General features: G+C 39.7%; 1 protein-coding gene across 8 annotated transcripts in view; it reads left to right on the top strand.

Moving 5' to 3' along the window:
• The window catches only part of MRRF (mitochondrial ribosome recycling factor), an 81003-nt gene that overhangs the window by 41925 nt on the left and 11798 nt on the right, over positions 1–27280 (top strand). For all 8 annotated transcript variants that reach the window (XM_077142898.1, XM_077142890.1, XM_077142906.1 and 5 more), the window contains one exon: positions 24821–24980. In XM_077142898.1, coding sequence (XP_076999013.1) covers positions 24821–24980 — 160 coding nt within the window. The remainder of the gene's footprint in view (positions 1–24820; positions 24981–27280) is intronic.

Below are 27280 nucleotides of genomic sequence, written 5' to 3'. Positions count from 1 at the left end.
ATCATTGAATTTAACAAGCTGATGTGTTAACCAATTAATACAACTCTGTGGTATAAAGGAAAGCACAAGGGATTTTGGGTTAGACAGAACTAAGTTCATATTCCTCTTCTGTCACTCTCCAACTATATCAGTTTAGATCCTTTGAGAAGCATTTGCAAAGAAGCACTGGATGTGTAAGAGATTTATTGAAGGAAATGCCTGAAAAGGATGGAAGGGAGAGGGAACAGGAGTATTCAGGGAGAACCCTCAGACCACCATGCAGTTCTGACACTGGTGAAGAAAGGTGAGGAGGAGGATTGGGTAGAAGGAGACTCAGGCTGCATTGTAGCTTTGAGAAAGTCTTGGCCAGGCTGATGGGGCATTCCTGTGTAAAAATCACCTGTTAGAAGAGTCCCAGATTGAGCATAAGTACTTCCCCCATGCTTGGTCATTGACTGGGAGCAGCCTAGGGAATGTGGCCTTGGTGTGAATACCATGGTAGTTCAGAAGGTACAACAGCTGGAAGTTGCTAGGCAACTCAACTCCTTGCAGCGGCTTCTTTTGGAGGGGCATCTGAAGCTCCATGGCCACTGAAGTGACCTTGGGCAAGTTGCTTAATTTTTTGGAGCTCACTCTCTTCATCTGTAAAATGAGAATAATTCCTATGATGATTATGAGGATGAATGGGATATACGTGAGGCCCCTAGTGTGAAACCTGGTGTGTCATAGGTTATTTTAAATCCTTTATCTTATAGAATTTGAAATATTCTAATTCTCTTGGCTAAGGAGTTCTTAGAAACATCCCTTTTCTGGATATTTGGGAGTAAACAAATGATATTTTGCTCCTATTTACCAATTTCTCTTTCCATTCTCTCTTTTTTAATTTTTTTTATTGTATAGTATATCACATATATGAAGCAAAGAAAAAAACGGCAATGGTTTTCAAAGTATTCTTCAAAAAGTGATTATAGGATAGATCCCAGAGTTTGTCAAGGGCTACTATATAGTCCTCTCATATTTTTTCTTCTAGCTGCTCCAGAATATAGGAGGCTTGAGGACTTAAATACTTTTTTATCATCATAATCGACTTTTTTTTTCCTTTTTTTGTGAGCAGTAACATATATACAAAAAAGCTATAAATTTCCAAGCACAGTACCACAATTTAGAACATATTTCAGACTTTGGCAAGGGTTACAATCTCACAATTTTAGGTCTTAACTTTTAACTGCTCTAAATTACTGGCACAAAAAGAGATATCAGTTTAATGATTCAGCATTCATATTCATTTGTTAAGTCCTATCTTCTATGTATAATTCCACCATCATCTTTCATCTTTCCATACCTCTCTTTGGGTTGTTTGGGCTATGGCAATTCTCAATTTTTGCTATTGGAAGGGTCTGTCACTAATATGGGGTAGGGAGATGGAACTATCTGATGTTCTGGAGAGGCTGGGTTAGGTTTCAGGACTTACCTGGACCAGGGACACATCTGGAAGTTGTAGGTTTCTGGAAAGTTACTCTGGTGCCTGGAACCCTTGTGGAATCTTAATTATTGCCGTAGGTGTTCTTTAGGATTGGCTGGAATGGTCCTGATTGGGGGTTGGTAGGTTATGATAGGTAGCAAGGTCTACCAGAAGCTTGTGTAAGAGCAACCTCCAAAGTAGCCTCTTGACTCTATTTGAACTCTCTCTACTGCTGATACTTTATTAATCACACTTCTTTTCCCCTGTTTGGTCAGGATGGAATTGTTGATCCCATGATGCCAGATTTGTATTCATCCTTGGGAGTCCTTTCCCACATCACCAGGGAGACTTTCATTCCTGGATGTCATGTCCCACTTAGCGGGGAGGGCAATGATTTCACTTGCAGAGTTAGGCTTAGAGAGACTGAGGCCACATCTGGACAACAGAGGTTCTCCAGAAGTAACTCTTAGGTATGCCTATAGGTAGTCTAAGCTTCTCCGCTACCTACATAAGCTTCACAAGACTGAGCCTCATGATCAAAGGCATGGCCTATTGATTTGCCTATCCCTAAGGTTTGACACAGTATCAGGGGATTCCCTGATGGTAAGGTTTAATAGTTCAATCTCCCCTCCCTCAGGGGACTTTGCCAATACTTTCTGATTATTTGCTTAATATACTCTAGGATGTTTCCAGGCATTACAATAATCTATATCTCTTTCCATTCTTAACCCCTTCCTTCCATCTCTTCCTCACTAGACTCTTGTCCCAGCACCATGTTCGTTTTTTCCCTCAATCTTTTCCTCCATTTTTAGGGGTAGGAAGAGTTAAGCCATTATGTTATAATTCTCTTGGAATTTAAGTTGCTCAGGAACACTGTAGTTTGATTGTTAATGAGCACTCAGTTTGTTCTTTGAATTATGGAGAAGAAGGCCTCCTGGAAGGTATATCCCAAAGAAGAAAATTCTGTGACCATCAGGGTTGTGTTACGAGATTTGCTTTTTATTTCTGGTAAGTATGAAGGACCTTGACTCTTCTCTTTGGCACCCTCAGACCCCTGAACTGTTCCCCTAAGCCTTATGATATTTTGTCATTATTTGCTTCTCTTTCCACCCTCCACCACCACCACGCCCACCCCCAGACTTTGTTCCCCATTTATCAGCAAGGAGAAGAATAGAATCTGACCCGGGAGTTTCCCCAGTTAACAGTAAAAATCCCTGAGTTATGGTATGCTCAGCCTAAATTCTGCCTTTCTCAAGTGGAATTTTTCATCCCCTACCTTATGATGATGTACGATTTTTCATCGATAATGACCAGATTTTTCCAGGGAGATCAAGTTGAGTAAGGCAGGATATGATAGCCTCCAGGGTGGGTTAAATGGAAAGGGGTAGGTGCTGACCAGCCAGGGGAACCAGAATCATTCATTAGCTAGAGGGACCAAGGTTATAGTCTGAAAAACTCTGAAAAGAAAGCCAATAGAGTTTTGTGACCTTAAGCTTCAGCCTCAGTTTCCTCATCTATAAAATGAGGGAATAGCAATATTTACTTTTTATAAGGTCTGTGAAGCATGAAGGGGATAAGGGAGCAGGAGTAGACTGGTGCAGTGCAGGTCTGACACCAATAAGGACAGAAATTCCATAAAGGAGAGTTAATACTATTTTTGAAAATTGTCGTTATCAAGTTAATCGTTGCTATTGAGCATTCCTCTGATATTTTCTGCATGGTGGTATTGTTTTGAGGGGAGCAGTAACATCATTCCCTTTTCACAGGTGAGGAAACGGAAGTGTGTTGCCTGACATTAAGTGGCCTGAGTATGAGGCAACATACCGCATGAGTATGAGGCAAGGCATAGAGTAGATATCAGGAGACTCTTTTCTTCTTAATCTTACCTCTGCCTCTTGTTCATTTGTAAGACTTTGGACAAGTGATTAACCTTCTGAGCCTCAATTCTGCAACTGTAAAGTGGGAGAAATAATGGTGTGTATCTGGTAGGGTTATTGTGAGGATGCAGTGAAACAGGTACTTAAGTCTTCTACAGATACTGTTTAACTGAATCTTTAAAATGAGGTGTACTCATTTTAATTTTTTTTATTGAGATACAATTCAAATAACACATAATTCACCATTTTGTAGTGAACCACCATACAGTGGTTTTTAGTACATTCATGGTTTGTGGAACTGACACTGCTGCCTGATTCTAGAGCATTTCCATTACCTTGAAAAGAAACCCTATAGTCACTCCCAGTTTCCCCTACTCCCAGCGCTAAGCAGCTAATCTGATTTCTATCTCTATGGACTTGCCTGTTCTGGACATTTCATATAAATGAATCATACAGTAGGTGGTCTTTTGTGTTTGGCTTCTTTCACTTAGCATAATGTTTTCAAGCATCATCCTTGTAGCATGTGTTCCTTTTTATTGCCAAATAATATTCCATTATATAGATACCACGTTTTGTTTATCCAGTCTTCATTGATTGTTGCTGGCTGTTATGGATAATGCTGCTATGAACATTCATGTTCAGATTTTTGTGTGAACATATGTTTTCAGTTCTCTTAGATACATATGTAGTGTGGATTTGCTGGGTCAAAGGTAATTCCATGTTTAACTTTGTGAGGAACTGCCAAATCATTTTCCATAGTGACTATACCATTTTACATTCCCACCAGCAATGTAAGAGAGTTCCATTTTATCTACTTCCTGGCCAACATTTGTTATTTTCATGTTTTTTAAAAAATTAAAACCATATTAGTGGGTATGAAGTAGTATTTCATTGTGGTTTTGATTTGCATTTCCTTAATGACTAATAATGTTGAACATCTTTTTATGTGCTTATTGGCTATTTGGATGTCTTTGAAGAACTGTCTGTTCAGAACCTTTGTTCATTTTTTTATTGGGTTATCTTTTTTTTCTTTTTGAATAGCTTCTCTTGTCTAATAGAACCTATCCAATTTTTAACAAAATTTCTATTTGAACATAGGTACTGTGAATCAATAGTGCAGTCGTTTAACCACTGCCCTTTAGATCCTGGGTCTCCCTTCTTTCACTCATCCAGTTCACAGGAGCAGAATTGCTGGACATTTTCAACTTCACATAGTGCCGAGTAGCAGTCAAAGCAGTCAAAGCAACAGATTCACAATTTCTATTACTTTTGTTTCAAAGATCCAATCCCACTTCCTCTAGATCTTATAATAGGTATAGATGGCAAATATTTTTAGAATGAGATTAAGTCTTTATGCTGTATTGCCTTGGAAAGATAGCTAGAACATACTTTTATCTGAAAAGAAAAAAGAATTAAAATTTTTTTATGCATAGGGTAACCTATCTCTGTTAAAATGTAAACCGTGTGCAAGATAATGGGAGGGCCCACATCATAGGGTTTACAGTGATTAGCTCAGCATTGTGAATTTGGAGTATGCTGTGTAAGGCCCTTCACATTGCAGAGCTTTACGCTTTTTAATAGAGGAAGCCATTCTTGACCTTGGAGTGTATTGTCTTCAACGATGTTAGGAAGTACAGATAGAAGTTGCTGTCTTTAATTGAAAAATGTCCAATAGTTGTCATAAGAAAACTCAGGTTAGCATGGGGCATTCAATATTCAGCTGGGTGTCTTCAGATTTGTTGCCCCTGGTCCCACTCAGTCATAACGTTCTGCGGACAACACCTGCATATAAGGTGTGATGGTGGTAACTGTACACCTGCTTCAGCAAAGAATCCTTCTGGGCTCTTTCAGGTACAGGACTGAGCCTGCAGCTCTATTGGAAGCTCCTGCATTGAATGAGGAAACCTCAGGTAGCCCCCCATGAAAGGGCTCTGTCTTTTGGATGAATAGAGGCCAGGCTGATGCTATTGGAGTGCCCTTCATAGTCAGAACTTCTGTGGAGCTGTCTGTTGGAGGAGATTTGGCTGCTGTCCTGGAGATGCTGATCTGGTCCATGAATTACAGCTTTGTATTAGCAGCCCTGGAGACCTCCCATCTAAGAGCTGCTACAGTCAGATCCTTGATTCTCTTGCACTTCTTGTTGGATATCTAGCTTCCAAGGCAGGGGCTATCCATGACTTTTCTCCTAAGCAGGAATTGCTTAAGTTTTACACCTGCTTTTGTTTGGGGAATCCTCTTGCAGCCTTTGTGGTTTTTGAGTTTGCACTTTATACTCTAGCTCAGGCTTACTCTGGGCACTTTAAACTCTATGGGAAGGGAATGGAATCCATGTGGAGGCTGTCAAAGGGATCAGTAGCCCATGAAGCATTCTTGAAGATGGTTTAAAAAAAAAACAACAGGGCGGGCCATGGTGGCTCAGCAGGCAAGAATGGTTGCCTGCCATGCCAGAGGGCCCGGGTTCGATTCCTGGTGCCTGCCCATGTAAAAAAAAAACAAAAAACAAAAAACGAAAAACATTTAGGCTGCTGAAAAGATATTTGGCTCATAGCTGCCTATTGCTTTCTCAATCCAGGCTGCATTTTCTGGGGTTACTTCTCTGGTCCCTGAGGTGCAGACCATTTGAACAGAGAGGACCTCTCATCCCAGTGCTGCTGCATTTGGGCCCTGGGTTGCTCTGCAACTTCTTGCTGAAAATCTTGCCCTAAGGGCAACAGTGGTGAACTGACCACTCTTTGGGGAGTGGCCAGCTGTAGCTGTGAGCATGGGGGCTGTCAGTTATTTTGAGGATACTCACTATGCTGCTGTAATGGAAGGGAGGAAAATCCCTGCCCTAAATTCCCATGCCTCAGTGCTTCAGAAGCTGTTCCTGGAGTAAGGGCCTTTCTTTCTCGAAATTTCTGAGGCTGTTGAGGCTGCTGCAGATGATACCCCCAACCATTCTGCAACTGTCCTTGCAAAGGTGAGTAATGGAACTGGGCCATATTTTGCTCCTCCTGCTGCTTCCCTACTCCATGTGTATTTTGAACAAAGTTCTAAAGGAAGGGGCTTGCATGTTCTCTTCTCTCTGCCCCGGGCCTGTTCCTGTCAGAATAATTCATGGAAGGTATAGGAATTAGAGTATATATTGATGAACTGTAGCTTAGAAAAGGTAGGCAGGAGAAGGTCATTTTTCTGTATTACTTTGATAATCAAAAGCATAGCCTGGTTTCTTTTCAATGCCTGGGATCTCAGAGCCACCTGAATGTACCTGTTGAAGGGAAACCCACTGTTTCTTCAGAGAGAAGCTACCATTTCCACGCAGCAGAGCCTCCTGGGCTCAAGAAAAGCTCTGTTCAGTGATGTATTTGGGGGCTTCACATCCAGGAGGCTTGGAAGTGAGTGATCTTGGGCAGGGTGCTCATGTGGTTTCCTAGCAACAAAGAATCTGTCTCTCTCACTAGGTGGTAGTCGGACTCTTTTGTTCTGAGACCAGTTCATTGGAAGCTATGTCGAACTGTCAGTCCAGAGTCTTTCTGAGTGATAAATGTTAGATTATTTATCTTTTTATTGTTGAGCTGTAACAGTTCTTTACATATTCTGGGTACTAGACCATTATCAGATAAATTTTTCATTCTCTGTTTTAAATTGCAAAAGTAAAACATATTTATCACAAAAACTCAAACCTACAAAACTACAAAAAGAAAAGTTTATTTATTGTTCCCCAAGTGTTCTTTCTAGAAGTAACCATTGTTTAGTATATATCCTCCAGATTTTTAAGCATGCATATACAAATTTGTATAAACATATTTGTTTTACACAATTAGGATTAAAGATCTTCAATATCACAACTTTTTCTTTTTACTTGACAGTGTCCTGTGTACATTTTCCATAGTGACCTTGGTTTTTGGCTGCATGGTAATACCCTTTTTTTCCCACTCTTAAATGTTTTCTTATTGCAAAATATAACATATATACAGAACGGAGAAAGAAAAAGAAATTTTCAAAGTACACTTCAACAAATAGTTACAGAATAGATCCCAGAGTTTGTCATGGACTACCATTCCACCATCTCAGATTTTTCCCTTTAGCTGTTCCAAAACACTGGAGACTAGGAGGAATATCAGTATAGTGATTCAGCAGTCATACTCATTAATTAAATCCTGTTTTCTCTTATACCTCCACCTTCTCCCAATCTGTAGGGATCTTTGCGCAATGCCTGTTCTGACTTTTTCATATTGAGAAGGGGTGTTAGCACTAAAGGATAGGGAAATGTAATTATTGATAATCTTGAAGAAGCTGCTCCCTCTAGGTTTCAGGATTTATATGATTTAGGAACCCTCCAGGAATTATAGGTTCCAGGAAAGCTAATATAGTGCATAAAACCTTCATAGAGTCTCAGTTTGAGCCCTAGGTGTTCTTAAGAGCTAACCTGAGTGATGTTGATTGGGGTTTAGCAAACCGTGGCAATCAGCACTATTTAACTGAAGTTTGCATAAGAGTAGCCTCCAGAATAGCCTCTTGACTCTATTTGTTCTCTCTTGACCTCTGAAGCCTTATTTTATTTCACATCTTTTCCCCCTTTTTGTCCGGAAGATGTTGTCCATCCCTGGATGCCAGGACCAGACTCATCCCTGGGAGTCATGCCCCACATTATCAGGGAGATTTTCATCCTGAATGTGATGTCCCATGTAGGGGGGAGGGTAATGATTTTCCTTGAAGGGTTGTGCCCAGAGAGAGAAAGGCCACATCTGAACAACACAGAGGCTTCCTGGAAGCAACTCCTAGGCCTCATTATGGATAGTTTTAGCTTCTCTCCTATAGAAATAAGTTTTCTAATGGCAAGCCTCAAAATCCAGGGCTTGGCCTTTTTCTTGGGAGTCCCTAATGGTTTGAGAGGGTACCTGGGATTTTCCAGATGTTTAATCGTTCCATATATATATATATATATAATTTTTTTTCCCCTTTGAACCCTAAAGGGACTCTACCCATCCTTTTCTTTTTTTTAATTTTTAAAAAAATATAACAAACAGGGCGGGCCACGGTGGCTCAGCAGGTAAGAATGCTTGCCTGCCAAGCCCGAGGACCCGGGTTCGATTCCTGGTGCCTGCCCATGTTAAAAAAAATATATATATATATATATATATATATATATATATATATATATATATATATATATATAACAAACAGACACAAACATTCTTAACATATGATCATTCCGTTCTACATATATATTCAGTAATTCACAATATCATCATATAGTTATATATCATCATCATGATCATTTCGTAGAACATTTGCATCCATTCAGAAAAGGAAATAAAAAGACAACAGAAAAAATTCATACATACCATACCCCTTACTCGTCTTTTTCATTGATCACTAGCATTTCAATCTGCTAAATTTATTTTAACATTTGTTCCCCCTATTATTTATTTTTATGCCGTATGTTTTACTCATCTATTGATAAGGTAGATAAAAGGAGCATCAGACACAAGGTTTTCACAATTGCACAGTCACATTGTGAAAGCTGTATCATTATACAATCATCTTCAAGTAGCATAGGCACTGGAACACACTTTACATTTTCAGGCAGTTCCCTCCATCTTCTCCATTACATCTTGACTAGCTAGGTGATATCTATTTAATGCTTAAGAATGACCGCCAGAATGTTAAAATAAATTCAGTTTGAAATAGTGGTAAATGAAAGCGAGGGGTAAGGGGTATGGTACGTATAGTGTTTTTTTTTTTCTCTATTATCATTTTGTTTCTTTCTCTGTTGTCCTTTTATTTCTTTTTCTAAATCTATGCAAATGTACTAAGAAATGAAGAATATGCAACTATGTGATGATATTAAGAATTACTGATTATATATGTAGAATGGAATGATATCTAAATGTTTGTTAATTTTTTTTAATTAATAAAAAAAGTTAAAAAAAAAAAAAAAGAATGACCTCCAGGATAACCTCTCGACTGTTTGGAATCTCTCAGCCATTGACACTTTATTTTGTCTCGTTTCGCTCTTCCCGCTTTTGATCGAGAAGGTTTTCTCATTCTAGGATTTCTGTCCCACGTTGCTCACATCCCTGGGAGTCATGTCCCACATAGACAGGAGGAGGGCGTCTAGCCATACTTTTTAATTGTTAGCCCATCATAGTCTCACATGTATCTTGGTATTACACCAAGGCACACAGAGCTATAAGGTTTCATTCCCATTCTGGTTTCCAGGAATCTGAGCTGTTTAAATGAGCCATCCAGACAGGCCAGTCTAGATTATATGCTACAGAAAATCCAGGTTGTAGACATAGTAAACCTCTCTGTCCTTGGTACCAGATAGCTGGCGAAGGTCTAGAGTGCATATATTATCATCTTTTACCCTGTATTCTAATTCAGCCCAGACCCAGCCAGATTGACCTCATTTTAAACTCTGATCGATGCCTGGTCTCTTTTTCGGTTTCTTTAACTGGTGTTATATATAGTTATGCTAACTTTCAGAGCTGTATCACTCCACCTCGGGGTCCTGGACATCACAGAGTCACTGAAAGTTCCATACATACTAGATGATACTAGATGATGCACACATAGCTCAGTGTCTCAGCATCTGGAAGTACGTTTACAACTTCAGACTAAGTGTGGTTGCTATTAGGGCGTAAAATAGGTTCCCATTTTCATATAAATGTTTTCTGAAAGAGACCTTAGCATATTTGTTCTTTTGTTTCTGGCTTATTTGTGTGTATGTGTGATTTTTTTTTTAATTATTGACTTTTATTGATTTATATTATATATTCATATGCCATGTAATCATACAAAGTATATAGTCAATAGTTCACAGTATCATCATATAGCTGTGCATTCATCATCAGAATAGACTTTTTTTTTCTTTTTTGTGAAAAATAGCATATATACAAAAAAGCAATAAATTTCTAAGCACACCATGATAAATAGTTTAAAACAAATTTCAGGGTTTGTATGGATTACGATTCTACAATTTTAGGTTTTTACTACCAGCTGCTCTAAGACATTGGAGACGAAAAGAATATCAATATAATGATTCAGCAATCATACTCATTTGTTAAACCCTACCTTCTCTGTATAATTCCACCATCTCCTTTGATTTTTTCCCCATTCTTTAGGGGTATTTGGGGCTGTACCCATTCTAAATTTTTCATTCTGAAAGGAGTTTTCGATAATATGGGATAGGGGAATGAAATTTAGTTGATGTTCTGGAGGCGCTGGCTCCTCTGCATTTCAGGACTTATCTGGCCTAGGAACCCATCTGGAGGTTGTAGTTTCTGGAAAGTAGTCCTAGTGCGTGGAAGCTTTGCAGAACCTCATATAATGCCCTAGGAGTTCTTTAGGGTTGGCAGGACTAGTTTTGATTGGGGTTTGGCGAACTGTGATAAGTAGCAATGTCTGTTTCTGGCTTATTTTGCATAGCACATTGTCCCCAAGCCTTATTTAGTTCATTGTGTCCCTCTCGATGTCCTTCCTTTTTGTAGCCTTTATGTATTTCATCACATAAATGTATAACAGTTTGTCATTTTGCTTCTCAGTCATGGTACCCTTCGGCTCCCTCCCTCTATAGTAATACCCTTGTGAGATAGGTAAACTACACATGAGGCAACTAGAGATCAGAAAGTTTAAGTAACTTGCCCAAGGTCACAGATTACTAAGTGGAGGGACCATTATCCAAACTTGAATCTGTCTGCTTCCAAAACCTTTGTTTTTATCACATTATCACATTGTTGTTTGGGCTGTTGATCAGGGACCTCCTTCCATTTCTGTGGCCTCCTTCTACTAGCTGCTATATCAGCCTTATTACAAGAGTAGTGTGTATAATTTGCACATTCCAGGAAATCTTGGTATTACCCTTTTCTTACATAACCCACATACATACAGACCTTATGTGATCTTGAAAGGAAAAAAAATCTGAACAAAATGCTTAATGACTTCTTTTGGGCTGGGGCAGCCACAAACTGCATTTGAGCAACTGCAGCTGCTCTTCTAACCTTTTTATTCCCATGGCCTACCTGCCATTGCTGTTTTCACAGGGCCATTCATTCTGCCAAATGATTTCCAGTGGTCATTGGCAAACCTCCATGCAGTTTTAGGATGCCTACCTTCTGTTCAGTGTTGCTTCCCACGTGGCCCATGGCTTTTTTTGGAACACCTCTTATTGCGGCTCCTGAGCAGCTCCCAAGTATGTGGAATGGGGCTCCCTCCAGCACAGATGCTCTGAAACAGAAGTACATTTCAGAATCAAGAGTGGAGCAAAGTTTGAGGAGAAAATCGCCACCAACACCTATGCTAAGGCTGCATGTAGAAAGACTGGCACCTCCTCTCCTTACTCTTTTTCATCATATACCTTTATATAGTACCTAGCAATTAGCTGTTGTGGATCAGATCACTTGTCCATTGAATTTTTCTGTGAATTCCCTTTTTCCTTTCTTCCAGCTGTGCTTAGACTTGTCGGAGAGCTAGAGGAATAGCAGTGAGTGATAAATCTAAGCAGGCCTTAACGTAAAAGCTCCAACAAAGGTGGAAGCATAGCAGAGGATCTGGGATTCAGGTATCAGGCTTTACTGGGCTCAGATCCCAGATCTGTAAGGAACTTGTTGTGTGACCTTAGGTGGGTTACTTGATCTGTCTGAACCTCTGCTTTGTAATCTGTAGTATCCTAATAACATGGGATTTTTTTGAAGTGAATGGATCAGCCCAGAGCTTGGCACATGGAAAGGGCTCTACCAGTGCTAATAATCGTAATTGCTGTTACTGAAGGAGGGCAGATGGCAGTGTGGTTATATGACTAGGCAAATATAAATGGGTCCTTTCCCTCATAAAATAAGATCTCTCATGCTCTCCTAACCTTGTTTTATTTTTCTTTATAGCATTTGTCATATGTCATTTTATATATTTATCTGTTTACTCTCCTATACTATATTGTGAATGCTCTGAAAGAAGAGAGAAGGAGCTTAGTCAGTTTTATTCATAACTATATCCATACCCCCCAGAACAGAGCCTAGCATGTAGTAACTGTAATAATGCAATCCCGGTAGTTTATGGAATAAATGAATTTGAGCACTTACTGTGAACCCATTACTGTTCCAGGTGCTTTCCATGTATTGGCTAATTTATTCATAACAGTCTTTTGAGGTAGATATGCTATTATACCTCTGTTCTGTGGGTGAAGAAACTGAAACACAGAGGAATGGGGTTCTGTGTGCTCAGGGTCACAATAAATGGAAGAACTGGGATTTGAACCCAGGAAGTCTTTCTCCAGAGCATGGAGTCTAACTACTATGCTGTGCTCTTCAGTAAGAGTATCACCATTGTTTTCATTATTGATATTAATGACAGTTTAAAGCAGTTCAGTACCTACATATATAAAGTTCTTTCCCCATCATCTTTCTTTGTTTGTAGCATTATCCGTGGAAGATAGGCAGCATTATTATCATTCTTCCTCCCCTTGACTTGACATTTGAGGAAGTAATAACTGTTTATCAAGCACATCACCAAGTACCAGCACATTTATTAACTTGTTTAATCCTTACAACAGTCCTGCGAGGTAAGTAATGTAATCTACATTTGACAGAACGTAAAAATGAGGGAAATCTCTCTCTGAGCCAAACTCTACAAACAAACTCATGACCATCCCCCCATGTGAGATATGATGTACAGGGGTTTAAGTCTCCCTAGTAATGTGGGACAGGACTCCCAGGGATGAGCCTGACCCTGGCATTGTGAGATTACAAATACCTTGACCAAAAGGGGAAAGAGAAATTAAACAGAACAAGGTTTTAGTGGGTAATAGATTTCAAATAGAGTGGAGAGGTCATTTTGGAGGTTACTCTTATACAAGCTTCAGCAAGATACTGTAAATTGCCATAGTATGCCAAGCCCCAACCAACAGTATTCCTGAAAACCCTAAAGAGTACCCTGGACTCTGATCTAAGACTCTAAAAGTTTTCCTTAGTAAGTGTATTGTTTCAGAAACTAAAGTCCTCCAGATTATTCCAGATAAGCCCTGAAAACCCACAGGTACCAGTCTTTCCAAGAACATCAACCACGTTCATTCCACTACCTCATAAGGTCGACACCTCTTTCCAACATGAAGAAGTTAAAATGGTCATTGCCCAGGTATCTCTGAAAATTGAGAAAATGTTCTAACGAGAGGGAGGAGGTGTAACTGAAAAATTAGGATTTAGTAAATGATTACGACTACTGAATCATTATATAGATGTTTCTCTTTAGTTTCTAATGTATAGGAATAGCCAGAAGGAAATACCTGAAATTGTTGAGCTGTAATCTTTACTGTTTTTTTTTGGCATGGGCAGGCTCAGGGAATCGAACCTGGGTTTCTGGCATGGCAGGCAGGAATTCTTCCACTGAACCACCATTGCATTGCCCCAGTAGCCTTGATCTTTGATAAATGATTATATAATTGTATAGCTTTTATTGTTTGACCCTGTGATTCTAAAAGCCTTGTGACTAACACTCCCTTTATCCAGTGTATGGGTAGATGAGTAAGAAAATAAAGATAGATGTGAATAATAATAATAATGATAATAGGTTGGAAATATGGGGAAAAATACCCCTATGTAAACTATGGACAGTAGTTATAGTACTACTTTATTAATCTTGTATCAATTGTAACAAATGTAATTACTGTTAAAAAATAATAAAGTTTAAAAAAAAAAGCGTTATCAACTGTTACACATTTTCTACACCAGCACAGGTGTTGGTGGTGGTGGGATGGTAAGAAGTAAAAAAAAAAAGAACCAGAAACTGAGGCAGAAGTAAAATTACTTGCTCAGGGCCACAAAACTAAGAAATGGTAGATCTGGGCTTCATACCCAGGCAATATGGTTCAGAGACTGTTCTCTTAAATACTTCCCTAGACAACCTTTACAATTCAGAGCAGTGAAGCTAATTGTCCACTCAGCTCATAAGTGTCAGATAGGATTGGATATCAAGTCTGCCTTGGCCACCGTTCCTCTGCTCTTCTTTATGTACATTGGAACTGAGGCAAGAGTTATGTTGACTTATTCCTGAACTCAGTCAGGTTTTCATCCATCTAGAGTGACAGGGAAGATGAAGCCAAGCGACATTATCACAGCCACTCAGCTGAAATGGACTTGAAAGCCTTTCCTCTGACCACAACTCCCTTTCTCTTTTCATCACTGCTGGACTTTATTTTAGGGTGGTGTGTCTGATTTAGCTAGGCCCCATTTACAAGACAGTCCTTTAAAAAACAGGTGGCCAGTGTGTCCCCAGCGAGAACTAAAGTTACTGCTAGTGGTGGAAGTTGTTCCAAAGTAGGCATGTGTGATTTCTCATGGGTTAAAAGGACACCTACAAGAAAAAGAAAAAAGGGTACCTACAGAAGGTTTGATGTCTTCAGGACACAAGCCAACGGGGGTGGAAGGGTGGGGTCTGTGCCTAGCAGCATAGGAAATCTGATTGGACTGCATAAACAAAAACATTTCCTTCAGGGCAAAGCAGCTTCAAGGCATTAGGCAGCACCTACCAGCAGCCATAAAGCAGGGCATGTGTCTGCTGCCGATCACAGACCTGAGATTCTACTTGGTGAAGGATGGGGGAGATATCTCACAGAAGCCTAGTGAGGAGATGGCAAAGTTTTCTCTAAGAGGAGCTATCAAAAATGTGTTCTGATGGGTCATCCCCTAGAAGTATGGCTTCCTTCTCCCTCAGCGTGCTCCTCACAGAAGCTGGAGCCATAACTTCCCACCCCCGCCTTTTGCTCTCCTCTGTTCCTATTCTTTCCCTCTCTGCTCATCATCCACTCAACATCGCAAGCTTCAAGTGACTAAATTCATTTTGACTGTTTTCTCCCTCACCACTCACATCCTATCATTCCAAGTTCTGGAGATTGTAGTGAGAGTAATAATGCTTCTACCCCAAATTGAGCTCCTACTGTGCATAAGCTTTTGCCAGTCACTTCCTTTAATCCTCACTTCTGCCCTCAGTATAATTCTAACTTTCATTGTATACATGAGGAGACTGAATTCACAGAAGTTAAATAGTATATTCAGAATTCTAAAGCTAGTAGGTGGCAAGATGGGATTCCAATTTAGGTCTTTGTGGCTCTAAAGCATGTTTTTTCCACCTTTTAATGCCCCTTCTATGTGACTATAGATTGTTTGAAGTTGAGTGCCTGACATAATTTTTTTTTTGTTGTAACTGCCCAAGCTGAGCATGGCTTCCTCTGATATAGACCTAGTGTATAGCTTTGTATGTGTCCCATTCTCATTGAAACAATAGGAAATATCATTTCAGTCAGTGGGATTCTCTGTCATGTGAGTTACCATTGGGGCATGCCCTCTTCTTATTGTTCATGGGAGCGTGTTCAAGGAATTTTGTAGGGAGGCCCCCATCCAGGATGTTACTGGAAGACCTGCCTAGTGGAGTTTGTACAAACAAAGTGTGACCCTGCTAGCTCAGCCAAAACCCTTGCCTTATGCTGGGAGGCTCTGTGACCCTAGCGGAAAAGGCTGCTGTCTTCATCACCCAGCCAAGAAGCTGCTACAGAATAGGTCCTGAGTTCCTCATATTCCTGCTTAAAGGCTCCTGGGGATACTCTTGCCATGTTCTTAAGTCCAGTTTGTATATTGCTGTCTACACAAAATACAAATCTGATTGCATTTCCTCTGCTCCACTCAAAACTCCTCTGTGGTGTTCCAAATTGCTCTTAGAACAGTCTGTTAGGAATCTTAATATGATATTGAAGGATCTACATGGTCTTGCCCTTACCGACCTCTCAAGCCTGCTTCTTTGGGACAGTCCCCTTTGCATTTTCTTCTCCAGCCACATTGCCTTTTTAATTAGTCCTTAAAGAGCAGTATCTTCCTTCTCACCTGGAAAAAAAAATGCCTTTATTTTACACGTCATTCCCTCTGGTGGGAGTGATCTCTTCTGTGCCATCCTGTCTTACTCATCTTAACTGAAATATCTCCATATTCAGTTCCTGGAGTCCCAAGAAAAGCTTGGTCAGAACCTTTTCCCCTGCTGATTATGTTAATATAACTCCCATGTGTTTATGCTGCTTACTACAGTTGTAACTATTGATTAATTATGCTTGTGTTTGTTTAATGCTTTCCTTCCTTGCCGGACTCTAAGCTCATGCATGTCAGGGCGAGTTCTGTTGTGTTTATTGCTACATCCCTTGCATCTGGCATAGTGGCTGGCACATAATAGATGTCTAGCAAATAATTGTTGAGAGTATAAATTGAATTAATTAATACTGATAAGAGAAAATTTCAGGACTGCATGTTGGGAGCATTTGAATTTTAAAATGTATGTGAAGATGTTATATTGCTAGTCAGATCTCAAAAAGTCTTCTTGCTAAAGCATAAATGGCCCTTCCATTTCCCTTTTGATAGAAACCTTTATGAATAATATCTTGATTATTTGAAGATTCCTCAGGAGTTGCAAAAACATAAACAACAATAATTGACAGCTTATTTTTTCCGAGAGCATGTTCACTACCAGGCTTTGTACTGGCTACTTTCCATCTTTTATCTCATTTAATCTTCATAATAACTCTGAAATGTTGGTGCTGGGTATTTTGTTTTATTTTTTAATTCCTATTTCCAAATGAGAAGACTAAGACTTAGAGAGTTTTAAATAATTTGCTCAAGGTCATTCAAGTGAATACCGTGTTAGGCCTAGAAGTTAACCAGGTTGGCTAACTCCCTTCCTCTGCATCAGATGGAGTAGATCTTTTTATCTGTTTTATAAATGGGGTCTCTACCTTGGCTTTCTTTGAAGTCAGGGTTTTGTGACTAAAGGAGAATTTGAAACTCCGGACCTGCCAAACAAATTTGATCCTGTTGCACCCTGTTCAGTCTCATGCTCTCCCACCCTTATATTTTCCACCTTATTTCTGCCTGCGATACTCTTTCCTCTTTTCTACAGCTGACAAGTTGTTATGCATCTTTAAGGCATTTTCTAAATCTCAAGGCAGAATGAATTGTACTGAGTATTCCTCTCACACAGAGTCTGTCCCTCTGTCCTACCGTCAGTGACACTCTGTCTAAGTAGTGGTGGACAAGTCTTTCTCACACTTGAGTGAGCCTCTGGAGAAGTTAGAGCAGGCTTGCGTCCTCCCTGGAGCTCTTCACCTCATCCAGGATCTGGCACTGAGGCAAGGGGTCCTCAGCCAGTGCTTGATGAGTGAATGCATGCTGATTGTAAAGTGGATGCTCAGAACCAGTTGGCTAAGTCCAGAGCCTGGAATACAAACTCTAGCATATACTCACAGAATCCCATGGATGTGAGATGGAGATGATCAGATGTATTAATCACTGGTTTGGAAAGGAATTAAAATATTTTCACTATATATTTCTTTTCCAAAACAGATGTGCCCTCATTGTTTCATGAGAAAGTAAGTATATTTGATTAAAACATTCATGCACGCTCTCATTTATTAAAGGCTACTATGTTCTGCTTCCTTTATTGGTACTTTACGTTGTTGTGTCTTATTCCAATGACCCTGTAAGTTGCCTTTATTATCCTCATTTTAGAGATGAGAAACAGGCTCAGAGAGATTAAGTAGCTTGCCCAAATTTAGTCAATATCTGAATGATAGATATGGGAGTCAAACATGTCTGTCTGACTTCAAAACCAGTGCCTTTCCATCACCCTACATTGCTTCTGGTCTTTATTTTAGATACCACTCAGTTCAGCATCCCTAGCCAGTAGGCTTATACCTTTCTTCCTCTCACCTCTTCCTGTGCCCAGCATTCCCTTCCATTCCTGTCTTCTCTCCCCCTCCTCACTACACCCCGTCACCATTTCCTTAGAGTATTCTTTTGATTATTGCCTCTGTATTTGTACCCTGAAACTAAGATTTTTGTGATTGCCAATAACTGGACATTATTTTATGTGGAAACTGGTATTAATAGTATAGTGTCACATTTGCATTAATAAATGCAAAATAATACATTTTATTAAGGCCAAGTTACATATATTATGATTTTTTTCTTTATACAGCTTTTTACCCTAAGATTTTTTGTTTCCCAATCTATATTTTTCAGAATATATGGATTTATTTCCATTTAAAATATAAATGTAGCAATGTAATGAAAGGTTAGATTATTTTTTTATCTTTTATTAAAGATTGTCTTACAGCGGGATACCTATTTCAAATTATATATGAAACATAAGATTCAAGTACTTTAATAAAGTCTTTTAGAGAAGTTTTAAGAGGTTTCTTTCTTATTGACTTAGATTCATTTATTCTCTAGTATTTCAGCAGGATTAAGTTTTTTGAATCAGTAGATCAAGTTTTAATTTTCCTGTTCCTTCTTTATACTGACATATTCTTTGACAGAACAAAAAAGAGACCTAAACATGCCAGCGTGAATTTTGTTCAATGAATTAAAAACCATAAAAGTAATAAGATCTGATCCAAATCCCTAAACCCTTGACATGGTAGTTTTGTTCTGAGTCCCAAGATTCATATTACTGACTTTAAAAAGCTTTCTACCTAAAAGCAGAAGTAATGGCAGCAGTGCATGATTTATTTGAAATAGATTACAGGGAGTAGGCAGCATGCACTAGTAGAAAGAATACAGACCAGAAAGATCTGGGTTTGAATCCCACTTCTGTCACACAAGCTCATGCTTACCATCTGTAGGCCTCAATTTCCTCATTGGAAAATGGGGCTGTTAAAATCTTGTTTGAAGAGTTGCTGTGAGGACCAATAAGATAACACACTTAAAGTGCTCACTAGCATAGAAGAGCTTAATGATGGTAGTAGTCAATATCTTTTTTTTTTTTTGCATGGGCAGGCAATATCATTTTTACTTTAAAGATATCTTTAAAATGATATTAGCTTCATAAAATGAGTTAGGTAGTATTCTTTTTTCCTTTTTGGAAAAGTTTGAGCAGGATTGGTGTTAATTCTTTTTGTAATGTTTGGTAAAATTCTCCTGTGAAGCCATCTGGCCCTGGGCTTTTCTTTGTAAGAAGATTTTTTGATGACTGATTGAATCTCTTTGCTTGTGATTGGTTTGTTGAGATCTTCTATTTCTTCCTGAGTCATTGTAGCTTGTTTGTGTGTTTCCAGGAATTTGCCCATTTCATCTATGTTGTCTGGTTTGTTGGCATATATTTGTTTATAGTATCCTCTTATGATTTCTTTTATTTCTTCAGGGTCTGTGGTAATGCACTCCTTCTCATTTCTGATTTTGTTTACATCCTCTCTCTTTTTCTTTGTCAGTCTTGCTAGTGGCCTATCAATTTTATTGATTTTCTCAAAGAACCAACTTTTGGTTTTATTGATTCTTTCTATTGTTCTTTTGTTCTCCCATTCATTTAACTCTGCTTTTATCATTGTTATTTCTCTTCTTCTATTTGCTTTGGGGTTAGTTTGCTGTTCTTTCTCAAGTTCCTCCAGGTGAGCAGTTAAGTCCTTGGTTTTTACTTTTTCTTGTTTTTTAATATATGCATTTAGAGCCGTAAATTTCCCCCTCAACACAGCCTTTGCCACATTCCATAAGTCCTGATATGTTGTATTTTCATTTTCATTCGTCTCCAGATAGCTACTTATTTCTCTAGCAATTTCTTTTTTGACCTACTGGTTGTTTAAGAGTGTGCTATTTAATCGCCATATATTTGTGAAAGTTATTGCTCTTTTTTGGTTATTACTATCCATTTTCATTCCATTGTGATCAGAGAAAGTGCATTAATTTCAGTGTTTCTAAATTTATAAAGAGCTGTTTTGTACCCCAGCATATCATCTATCCCGGAGAACGTTCTATTAGCACTAGAGAAGAATGTATATCCTGGTATTTTGGGGTGTGATAACCTATATATGTCTGTTAGGTCTAATTCCTTTACCAAGTTGTTAAACTTCTCTATTTCCTTGTTGATGGTTGTTCTATCTATAGAGAAGAGTGGTATATTGAAGTCTTCTCCTATTATTGTTGAAACATCTATCGCTCCCTTCAGTTTTGCCAGTGTCTTTCTCATGTACTTTGGAGCTCCTTGATTGGAAGCATAAACATTATGATTGTTATTTCTTCTTGATGAATTGTCCCTTTTATTAATATATACTGTCCTTCTTTGTCTCTTATGATGTCTTTACATTTAGAGTCTATTTTGTCTGATATTAGTATAGCCACTCCTGCTTTTTTTCGGTTACAACTTGAATGGAACATCTTTTTCCATCATTTTACTTTCAATCTATTTGTATCCTTGTGTCTAAGATGAGTCTCTTGTAAGGAGCATATAGCTAGTTTATATTTTTGAATCCATTCTGCCAATCAGATCTTTTAATTGGTAAGTTTAGTTTGTTAACATTCAAAGTTATTACTGAAAAGACGTTTCTTGAGTCCACCATCTTATCTTTTGGATTTTATTTGTCAGATCTATGTACTTTTCAATTCTGTGCCCTCCTCCAGACCTTCCTCTCCTGTCTTCATTTTTTTTTTTTAACAGGCAGAACTCCCTTTAGTATTTCTTGTAGGGACAGTCTCTTGTTGACATATCCTTTCAGGATATGTTTGTCTGTAAAGATTTTAATCTCTCAGTTTTGAAGGACAGTTTGGCTGGGTACAGAATTCTTGGCTGGAAGTCTTTCTCTTTCAGAACCTTAAATATATCACACCACTGCCTTCTCGCCTCCTTAGTGTCAGTTAAGTAGTCTTACGTGGTTTCCCTTGTATATGGTAGATTGTTTTATTCTTGCTGCTTTCAGGATTTTTTGCTTCTCTTAAACATTTGACAGACTGGTTAGCATGTGTCTTGGGGAAGGCCTATTTGAATTTATGCTATTTGAAGTTCATTGGGCTTCTTTGACTTGCATATTTATGTCCTTTATAAGGGTTGGGAAGTTTTCCCCCATTATATCCTCAACTAATCTTCCTAGCCCTTTACTCTTCTCTTTTCCTTCTGGGACACCAGTGGTTCTTATATGTGTGTGCTTTGTTTTGTCCATCATTTCCCTATGATCCAATTCAAATTTTTCCATCTTTTTTGCCACTTGTGGTTTTGAGTGTTCGAAATCAGTTGTCCTATCTTCTAGTTCACTTATTCTTTCTTTTGCCTTTACAAATCTGCTGTTGTGTGTCTCTGGTATGTTTTTTATTTGGTCTACAGCATCTTTAATCTCTGATACTGCTGTTTTTCTATTTATTCTTTCAAATTCCTCTTTATGCTCTTCTAGTGTCTTCTTGATGTCCTTTATATCATTGCCATCCCATTTATATTATTAAGAAGAGTTATATGAACATCTCTGGTTAGTTGTTCCAGTGCCTGTGTCTCCTCTGGTGTTTTAATTTGGTCATTAGGCTGGGCTGTATCTGTCTGCACTGTGATATGCTTAGTGATCTTCTGCTGTCTTTGCAGCATATAAATATCTTGATTGGTTTACTTTGGAAGTTGATTTCGTTCAGTAGTCTAAAGTGTTATGTTTGCAGGATGTATGTGGAGCAGAATGCAGGGCATGGGACAGAACACAACAGTGCAGTGATGTGTTGCAGCACAAGTATAGGCATGGGTTGGGGATGTTCGCTGGTGCCTGTCAGTGTGGGCGCCCAGCAGTGTGGGCGCCCAGCAGTGGAGAGGATATGGCTGTGTGGGTGCATGGGTCTGAGGGACAGGGCCCTGGTGTGCTCTGGTTTAGGGCACGTGGCCCTTTGTGCACATGTGCAGGGCTCAGGGCAGCAGGTTGCCATTGCAACCCTGTGTGGGTTGGGGCTGGGGTGGATGTGGCCCAGCTGTTCAGGTCAGTGCTTGCCCAGAGCTGGGGGGTATGACGGGGGGCTGTGCACATGTGCATCCCTGGGAGGGTTATAAACTGATGTACATGTGTGCAGAGCTGGGAGGCAGGTTGCGTGACTGTAAGGGCTGGGGGCAGGTATAGCCCTGGGTATGGAGGTAAGTGTCCGCAGCCTTTTTTGCACTGTCGACCTCCTGTGGGGGGTAGGGACTGTGAGGTAGGGCTCGGGAGGTCAACTCTGCACTTTTGCAGGAAAGGTGGGTTGGACTGGGGAAGGTGTGCACGCTCTTGGGGTGGGAGTGTGAGGTGGGTATGATCACAAGTGGTTGGTGGGGTGGGGCACTTGGAGCACAGGGAGGGGGCTGGTGATGGGGTTCAGATGCATGGGGTGTGGGGTGAGTCATGGGTCTGGTGGCAGGCTGTGCTGGTGAGGGTAGCATGTTCAAGGAACACGACTTGGCTTACTTCCTAGTGTCTGTCTCCCTGTCCCTGCACTCCTGAGGACTCTGGGCTTCCACGTTAGGCTGCTTGTATAAGCCGGATGGTCTCCGGTTCTCTGCTTCTCAGTTCCTCAGCTTTTGCAACCAGGGCTTCCCTATGTGGTACTGAAGACTCTCCCAGGTAACTTACACCTTGTAATCGCAATCTTATTTGTCCTCCGGTCCCTTCTCTAGCTGTTCCTTGGAGCAGGGTTGAACTCAGCCTATCTTATTCTTCTGTCTTCCCAAACAGAAGATATCTTTAAATAGCTGAATTCAGAAGGATGTATTTATAATATAGCTATACATTTTGTGTTCAGAGATTCTCCTTTTTCAAAATTATTTTTTTCCTCATTTTATCAGGAGAGAGTATCAGATAGATTGCTACTAAATCCTTAACACTTATACATCACTGTTTCTTAAAGAACAGGTACCCAGAACTTGGGATTGTCCCTAGGCAGCAGGAATCAAGGAGATTTTGAGGGTGGGGAAACATACACCAGTGATGTTCATTTTAGGACCCATGAGGACAGAGGAATTTTGTCATCTAAGGCCATGAGACAGGCCAATTTAATTTTGACTTTCAATAAGATACTGAACTTCTTTGGGCTTCATTTTCTTCATCTATAAAATGGGGTTCATGACTTTTCAAGACCTTCTGAAATGGCTTTCCAGCCTCTTTTCTGGTCCCTCCATTCTTTGTTATCTGTACTCCAGCTAATTGCTCAAATGAAACATGCTCATTCCTCTGCCTGGAAATCCCCCCTTCCCATGCCAATATTGATACCTTGTACTTGTTCTTCAGATCCTAATTTGGTGTATGAGTCAGGGTAGGTTTGTCTGTGCTGTAGTAATAAACAACTTCAAAATTTCAGTGGCTTATGACAACAAAAGTTTATTTCTTGCTCATGTTGTATGTTAAGTGCTGTTCATCATTAGTCACTCTGGGATCCAAGCTGATAAAAACTCCGTTTCAAGTTATACTGTGGTCAAGGGAAAAAATATGATAGAGCAATACTGGCTATTAAAATGACATCTGTCATTTCTGCTCACATTTCATTGACCTAGCTTCAAAGGGAGTAGGGAGATGCATTCCTGCTATGTGCCTAGAAGGATAAGAACTAGAATATGAGTAAACAAACCTAAAGACTACTTAGGTATCATTTCTTCAGTGAAATCTTCTTTACTGCCCCCTCCCCAAACTTAGAATCAAGTGTTCCTCTTCTCTGCTCCTGTGGCACCTTGTACTTCCCTACTTCCCTTACCATAGCACTGCTTACACTCTATTTTTTAAAGTTCTCCTTACCTGTCACCCTAGCCAAACTCCCTGAAAGCAAGACAAAGGACTGCTGTGTTCATCATCCCTCAGTGCTCATTCTGATTCTGATAAATAATAGACATTCAGTTTGTACATTAGGAAGAAAGGAAGGCAGGAAAAACATGCTGTGCTCTTTGCTGGGTTGTTATGGTGAGTAAAATAGGAATGATAATAGTTGCCTCATAAGGATATCAACATAAAGAAATCAAAGTGCCTGTCCCAGCATTTGGTTTATAGTAGGCCCTCAATGTGCTCGTTGTTTTTATAAGGATATTAATAGTAAAAAATGAACTGACATTTATTTATAAAAAATAAACTGCCAGATATTATGATGGGTAACTTTATGGAAGTTAACTGGTGCAGTGGTTCTTACATATGATGTTGAGACCCATGTTGTGTTTTGATCAGTTTTTAGGCAATTCACAAGTAATTTGTTAAAATAATAGTTAAGATTCTGAAAGTTGCTAACAGTGATTTAGAGATGGTGCTATTTTTATAGCACTCATTTGCATTGCTTTCTTAATGGGAGAGAATGGGTTAAGGTTATAGCTAATATTTGCCTCCTTTTATTGAACACTTAAAATAAGCCAGGCTCAACCCTAAACAATTTGTATGTATCTTCTCATTTAATCTTCCTATTTCCCTCCTAAGACGGATACTGTTATAACCTCCATTAGAAAGACAGGAACCCTGAGGCTTGGAGAGAGTCAGTTATACAGCTAATAAATGGCTTAGTCAGGATTCGACCCCAGGTCTGCCTAGACTCATGCTTTTGACCAATGCTCTTACTGGTTGTCCTCACCTAACTCACCAGAAACTGTACTTGACCCCGAGCATGCCCAAGGGCATGTGCCAGTATGAAGGTCACCCACTGACAGAGAATAAAGTTAAAAAGTGCTGAACCAATAGAGAGTGATGTTAAATTTTAGGCCAGCAGTTATTGTATAAGATAATTTTGTTGAATGTTCTTTTGTCTTTTATCAGAGTAACCAGGGAACACAGGGAAATGCTGGTGAAGCTGGCCAAACAGAACACCAACAAAGCCAAAGACTCTTTAAGGAAGGTTCGTGCTAATGCAATGAATAAGCTAAAGAAATCAAAGGACAAAACCTCAGAGGACACCATCAGGCTCATAGAGAAACAGGTACTGTTGCCAGCGGGCCAGTGTTCATTTATGTGTATAACCCAGGGAATCATTTTATGTCTGAAGTGAGGAAAATTAAACAGAAAATCCTGGTTCTTTCATTGACATGCTAAACATTGACTGAGTTCCTACTCTGGGCCTAGTCCTGTGCTAAACTCTGGAACTGTAGAGAAGGAAAAGATACTATTGAACTTTTACTATGTGCAAGCTCTAAATGAATGCTTTACATTATTTCATTTATTCTTGTCACTGTAAAACTGTGAGCTAGGTAGTGAGGAAACTGAAGTCAAGGAAGTTAATAATTTGCCCAAACACCAGACAGGAGAACCTACATTCTATGCTTTCCCATCAGTTGTTAGTTTTCTGGGTGCTAAGAAGTGAGCATTAATAGTTCACTCATTGTGCTGAGAAGTGGACTTAACAAGTCTTAAGGGAAATACTGAGGTAAAATAGCGAGTGATGGGGGTAAAGATTAGAATAGCATGTGCAAAAGTATGGTGATGTAAAAGAGCGTTATTCAATTAGATCACTGTAACTTGAACAAAGGATGAAACTAGGGAATGGAAGGAGAAGACAGAATGGCCAGATAATAGAAGGTCTTGTATAGCAGATTGAGGCGTTTAAAATTTAACATACCCAGAGGTTTTCACTTTGGCTGTGTATCTGTATTAGTCATCTGTGGTTACAGTAATGCTACCCCAAACTCAATGATGTACAACAGTAAGCATTATTTCTTGGTCTTGTTTCTATGGGTCAGCTATGGTTTACTCTCTTAGGATGGACTTGGTGGACTTGGCTCCAGATTTTGAAATGGGTTCAAGTCTGCTTTACCTATCTTTCACTTACAGAGTCAACAGTGTTCCCAGGGCATCTTTTCATGGCATCAATAGACACCAAGAGTGTAAGCCCAACCACTCAAGCACATTTTAAGGTCCTGCTGAGGTCATAACTGTTAACATCTGATTTGCCAAAGCAAGTCATGTGGGCCAAACCTAGGATCATTGGAGCAGAGAAGTAAATGTTCATGGAGAACTGGGGAAGGGAATAAATATTTATTAAACGGTAATCTGTTCTCCCACAGCATCATATCATTTGAGGGTCCTTACAAAATACAGTTATCTGGGGCCCCACTCTCAGAAATCAGTTCAGTCAGACTGCTGTGGGACACAGACTTTGCATTTAAAAAATGCTCCTCAGATGATTCTGAAAACTCCCTTGAAAGATTTTTCTAGAGAGCTGTGAGTGGGGAGGTGGGGGATCAGATCTGTGTTATGAAAGAGGACTAGGGTGGGCAGAGTAGAAACGATTGTAGGAGACAAGACTGGTGGCAGGAGACTTTTGCAGAAATCCGACCAGGAAATGATGGTCTGAACCTGAATGGTACCAGTGGCAACTGAGATAAGAAGACGAATTTACCGGTATTTAGTTAATAAACTTTGTCGTGTTTACTATAATATGAAGGGTTTGCCCAAAGCACTCAACTTAGGAATCTTCCTGTTCATGATAAAAGTATATTTTAGGAAGATTGAACAGGTGTGTGGACAGGGTGGGTAGTGAAGAGGGAGGAAAGAAGCAGGAGGCAAGGAGTACATTTGGAGAAGGCTGTAAATTGACTAGTTCTCCCCTTCTCTTGGACTAGCACTTAGAATGCTAGTCATAGACCAGCCATGAAAATCACCTGGGGGAGAATTTTAGATGGATTCCTGGGCCCTGCTTCTTCATTTTCTGATTCCATAGATCTGCCTGGAAATTTTTTTTTTTTAAATGTAGTTTTAAAAAGCTCCCCAGATGATTCTGTAGAAGGTAAACATGGAAAATAATGACCTTGCAGCTTCTCAGTTTACCCCATATGAATACCAGAGTTAGGAAGAGGTTGTTCTGCACTTGATTTCCAGTGTCCTGTAACTGTGGAAATATTGCTTGACTCCTTGGAGTCTTTCTTCTGTAAAAAGAGGTTGTCCTCCTAGAAAACCCATTAAAATTCCTGGCAGCTAGACCCTCTTCTGCCCTCTTTTTCCCCCTGCATCATCTAAAAGAGGAGGTTTGTAGAGTAGGCCTTTACTGAGCATTAATCAAGTTCTATAAGAGTGGGCCATGACTCCAGTGAATCAACTCCTTGTCTACCTCCCAAGATATTCCATCTCTTCAGTGGACACTTTGCCTTTCCTTACGTGTTGCTTCTAGGTGGTAAGTGTGTGCACCTCCAGGGCTTGCCAGGTACTCCACTCAGCAGGTCTGATTATCACTCTAAGGGACCACAGAGCTCATTGCTCCTTGAAAAAGGAAGAGCAGTCAGATGA

Source organism: Tamandua tetradactyla, chromosome 2 (genome assembly GCF_023851605.1).
Source record: "Tamandua tetradactyla isolate mTamTet1 chromosome 2, mTamTet1.pri, whole genome shotgun sequence".
Taxonomy (NCBI): Eukaryota; Metazoa; Chordata; class Mammalia; order Pilosa; family Myrmecophagidae; genus Tamandua; species Tamandua tetradactyla.
Note: the sequence above shows the minus strand (reverse complement) of the source record. Positions and strands in the feature narration are given on the sequence as shown.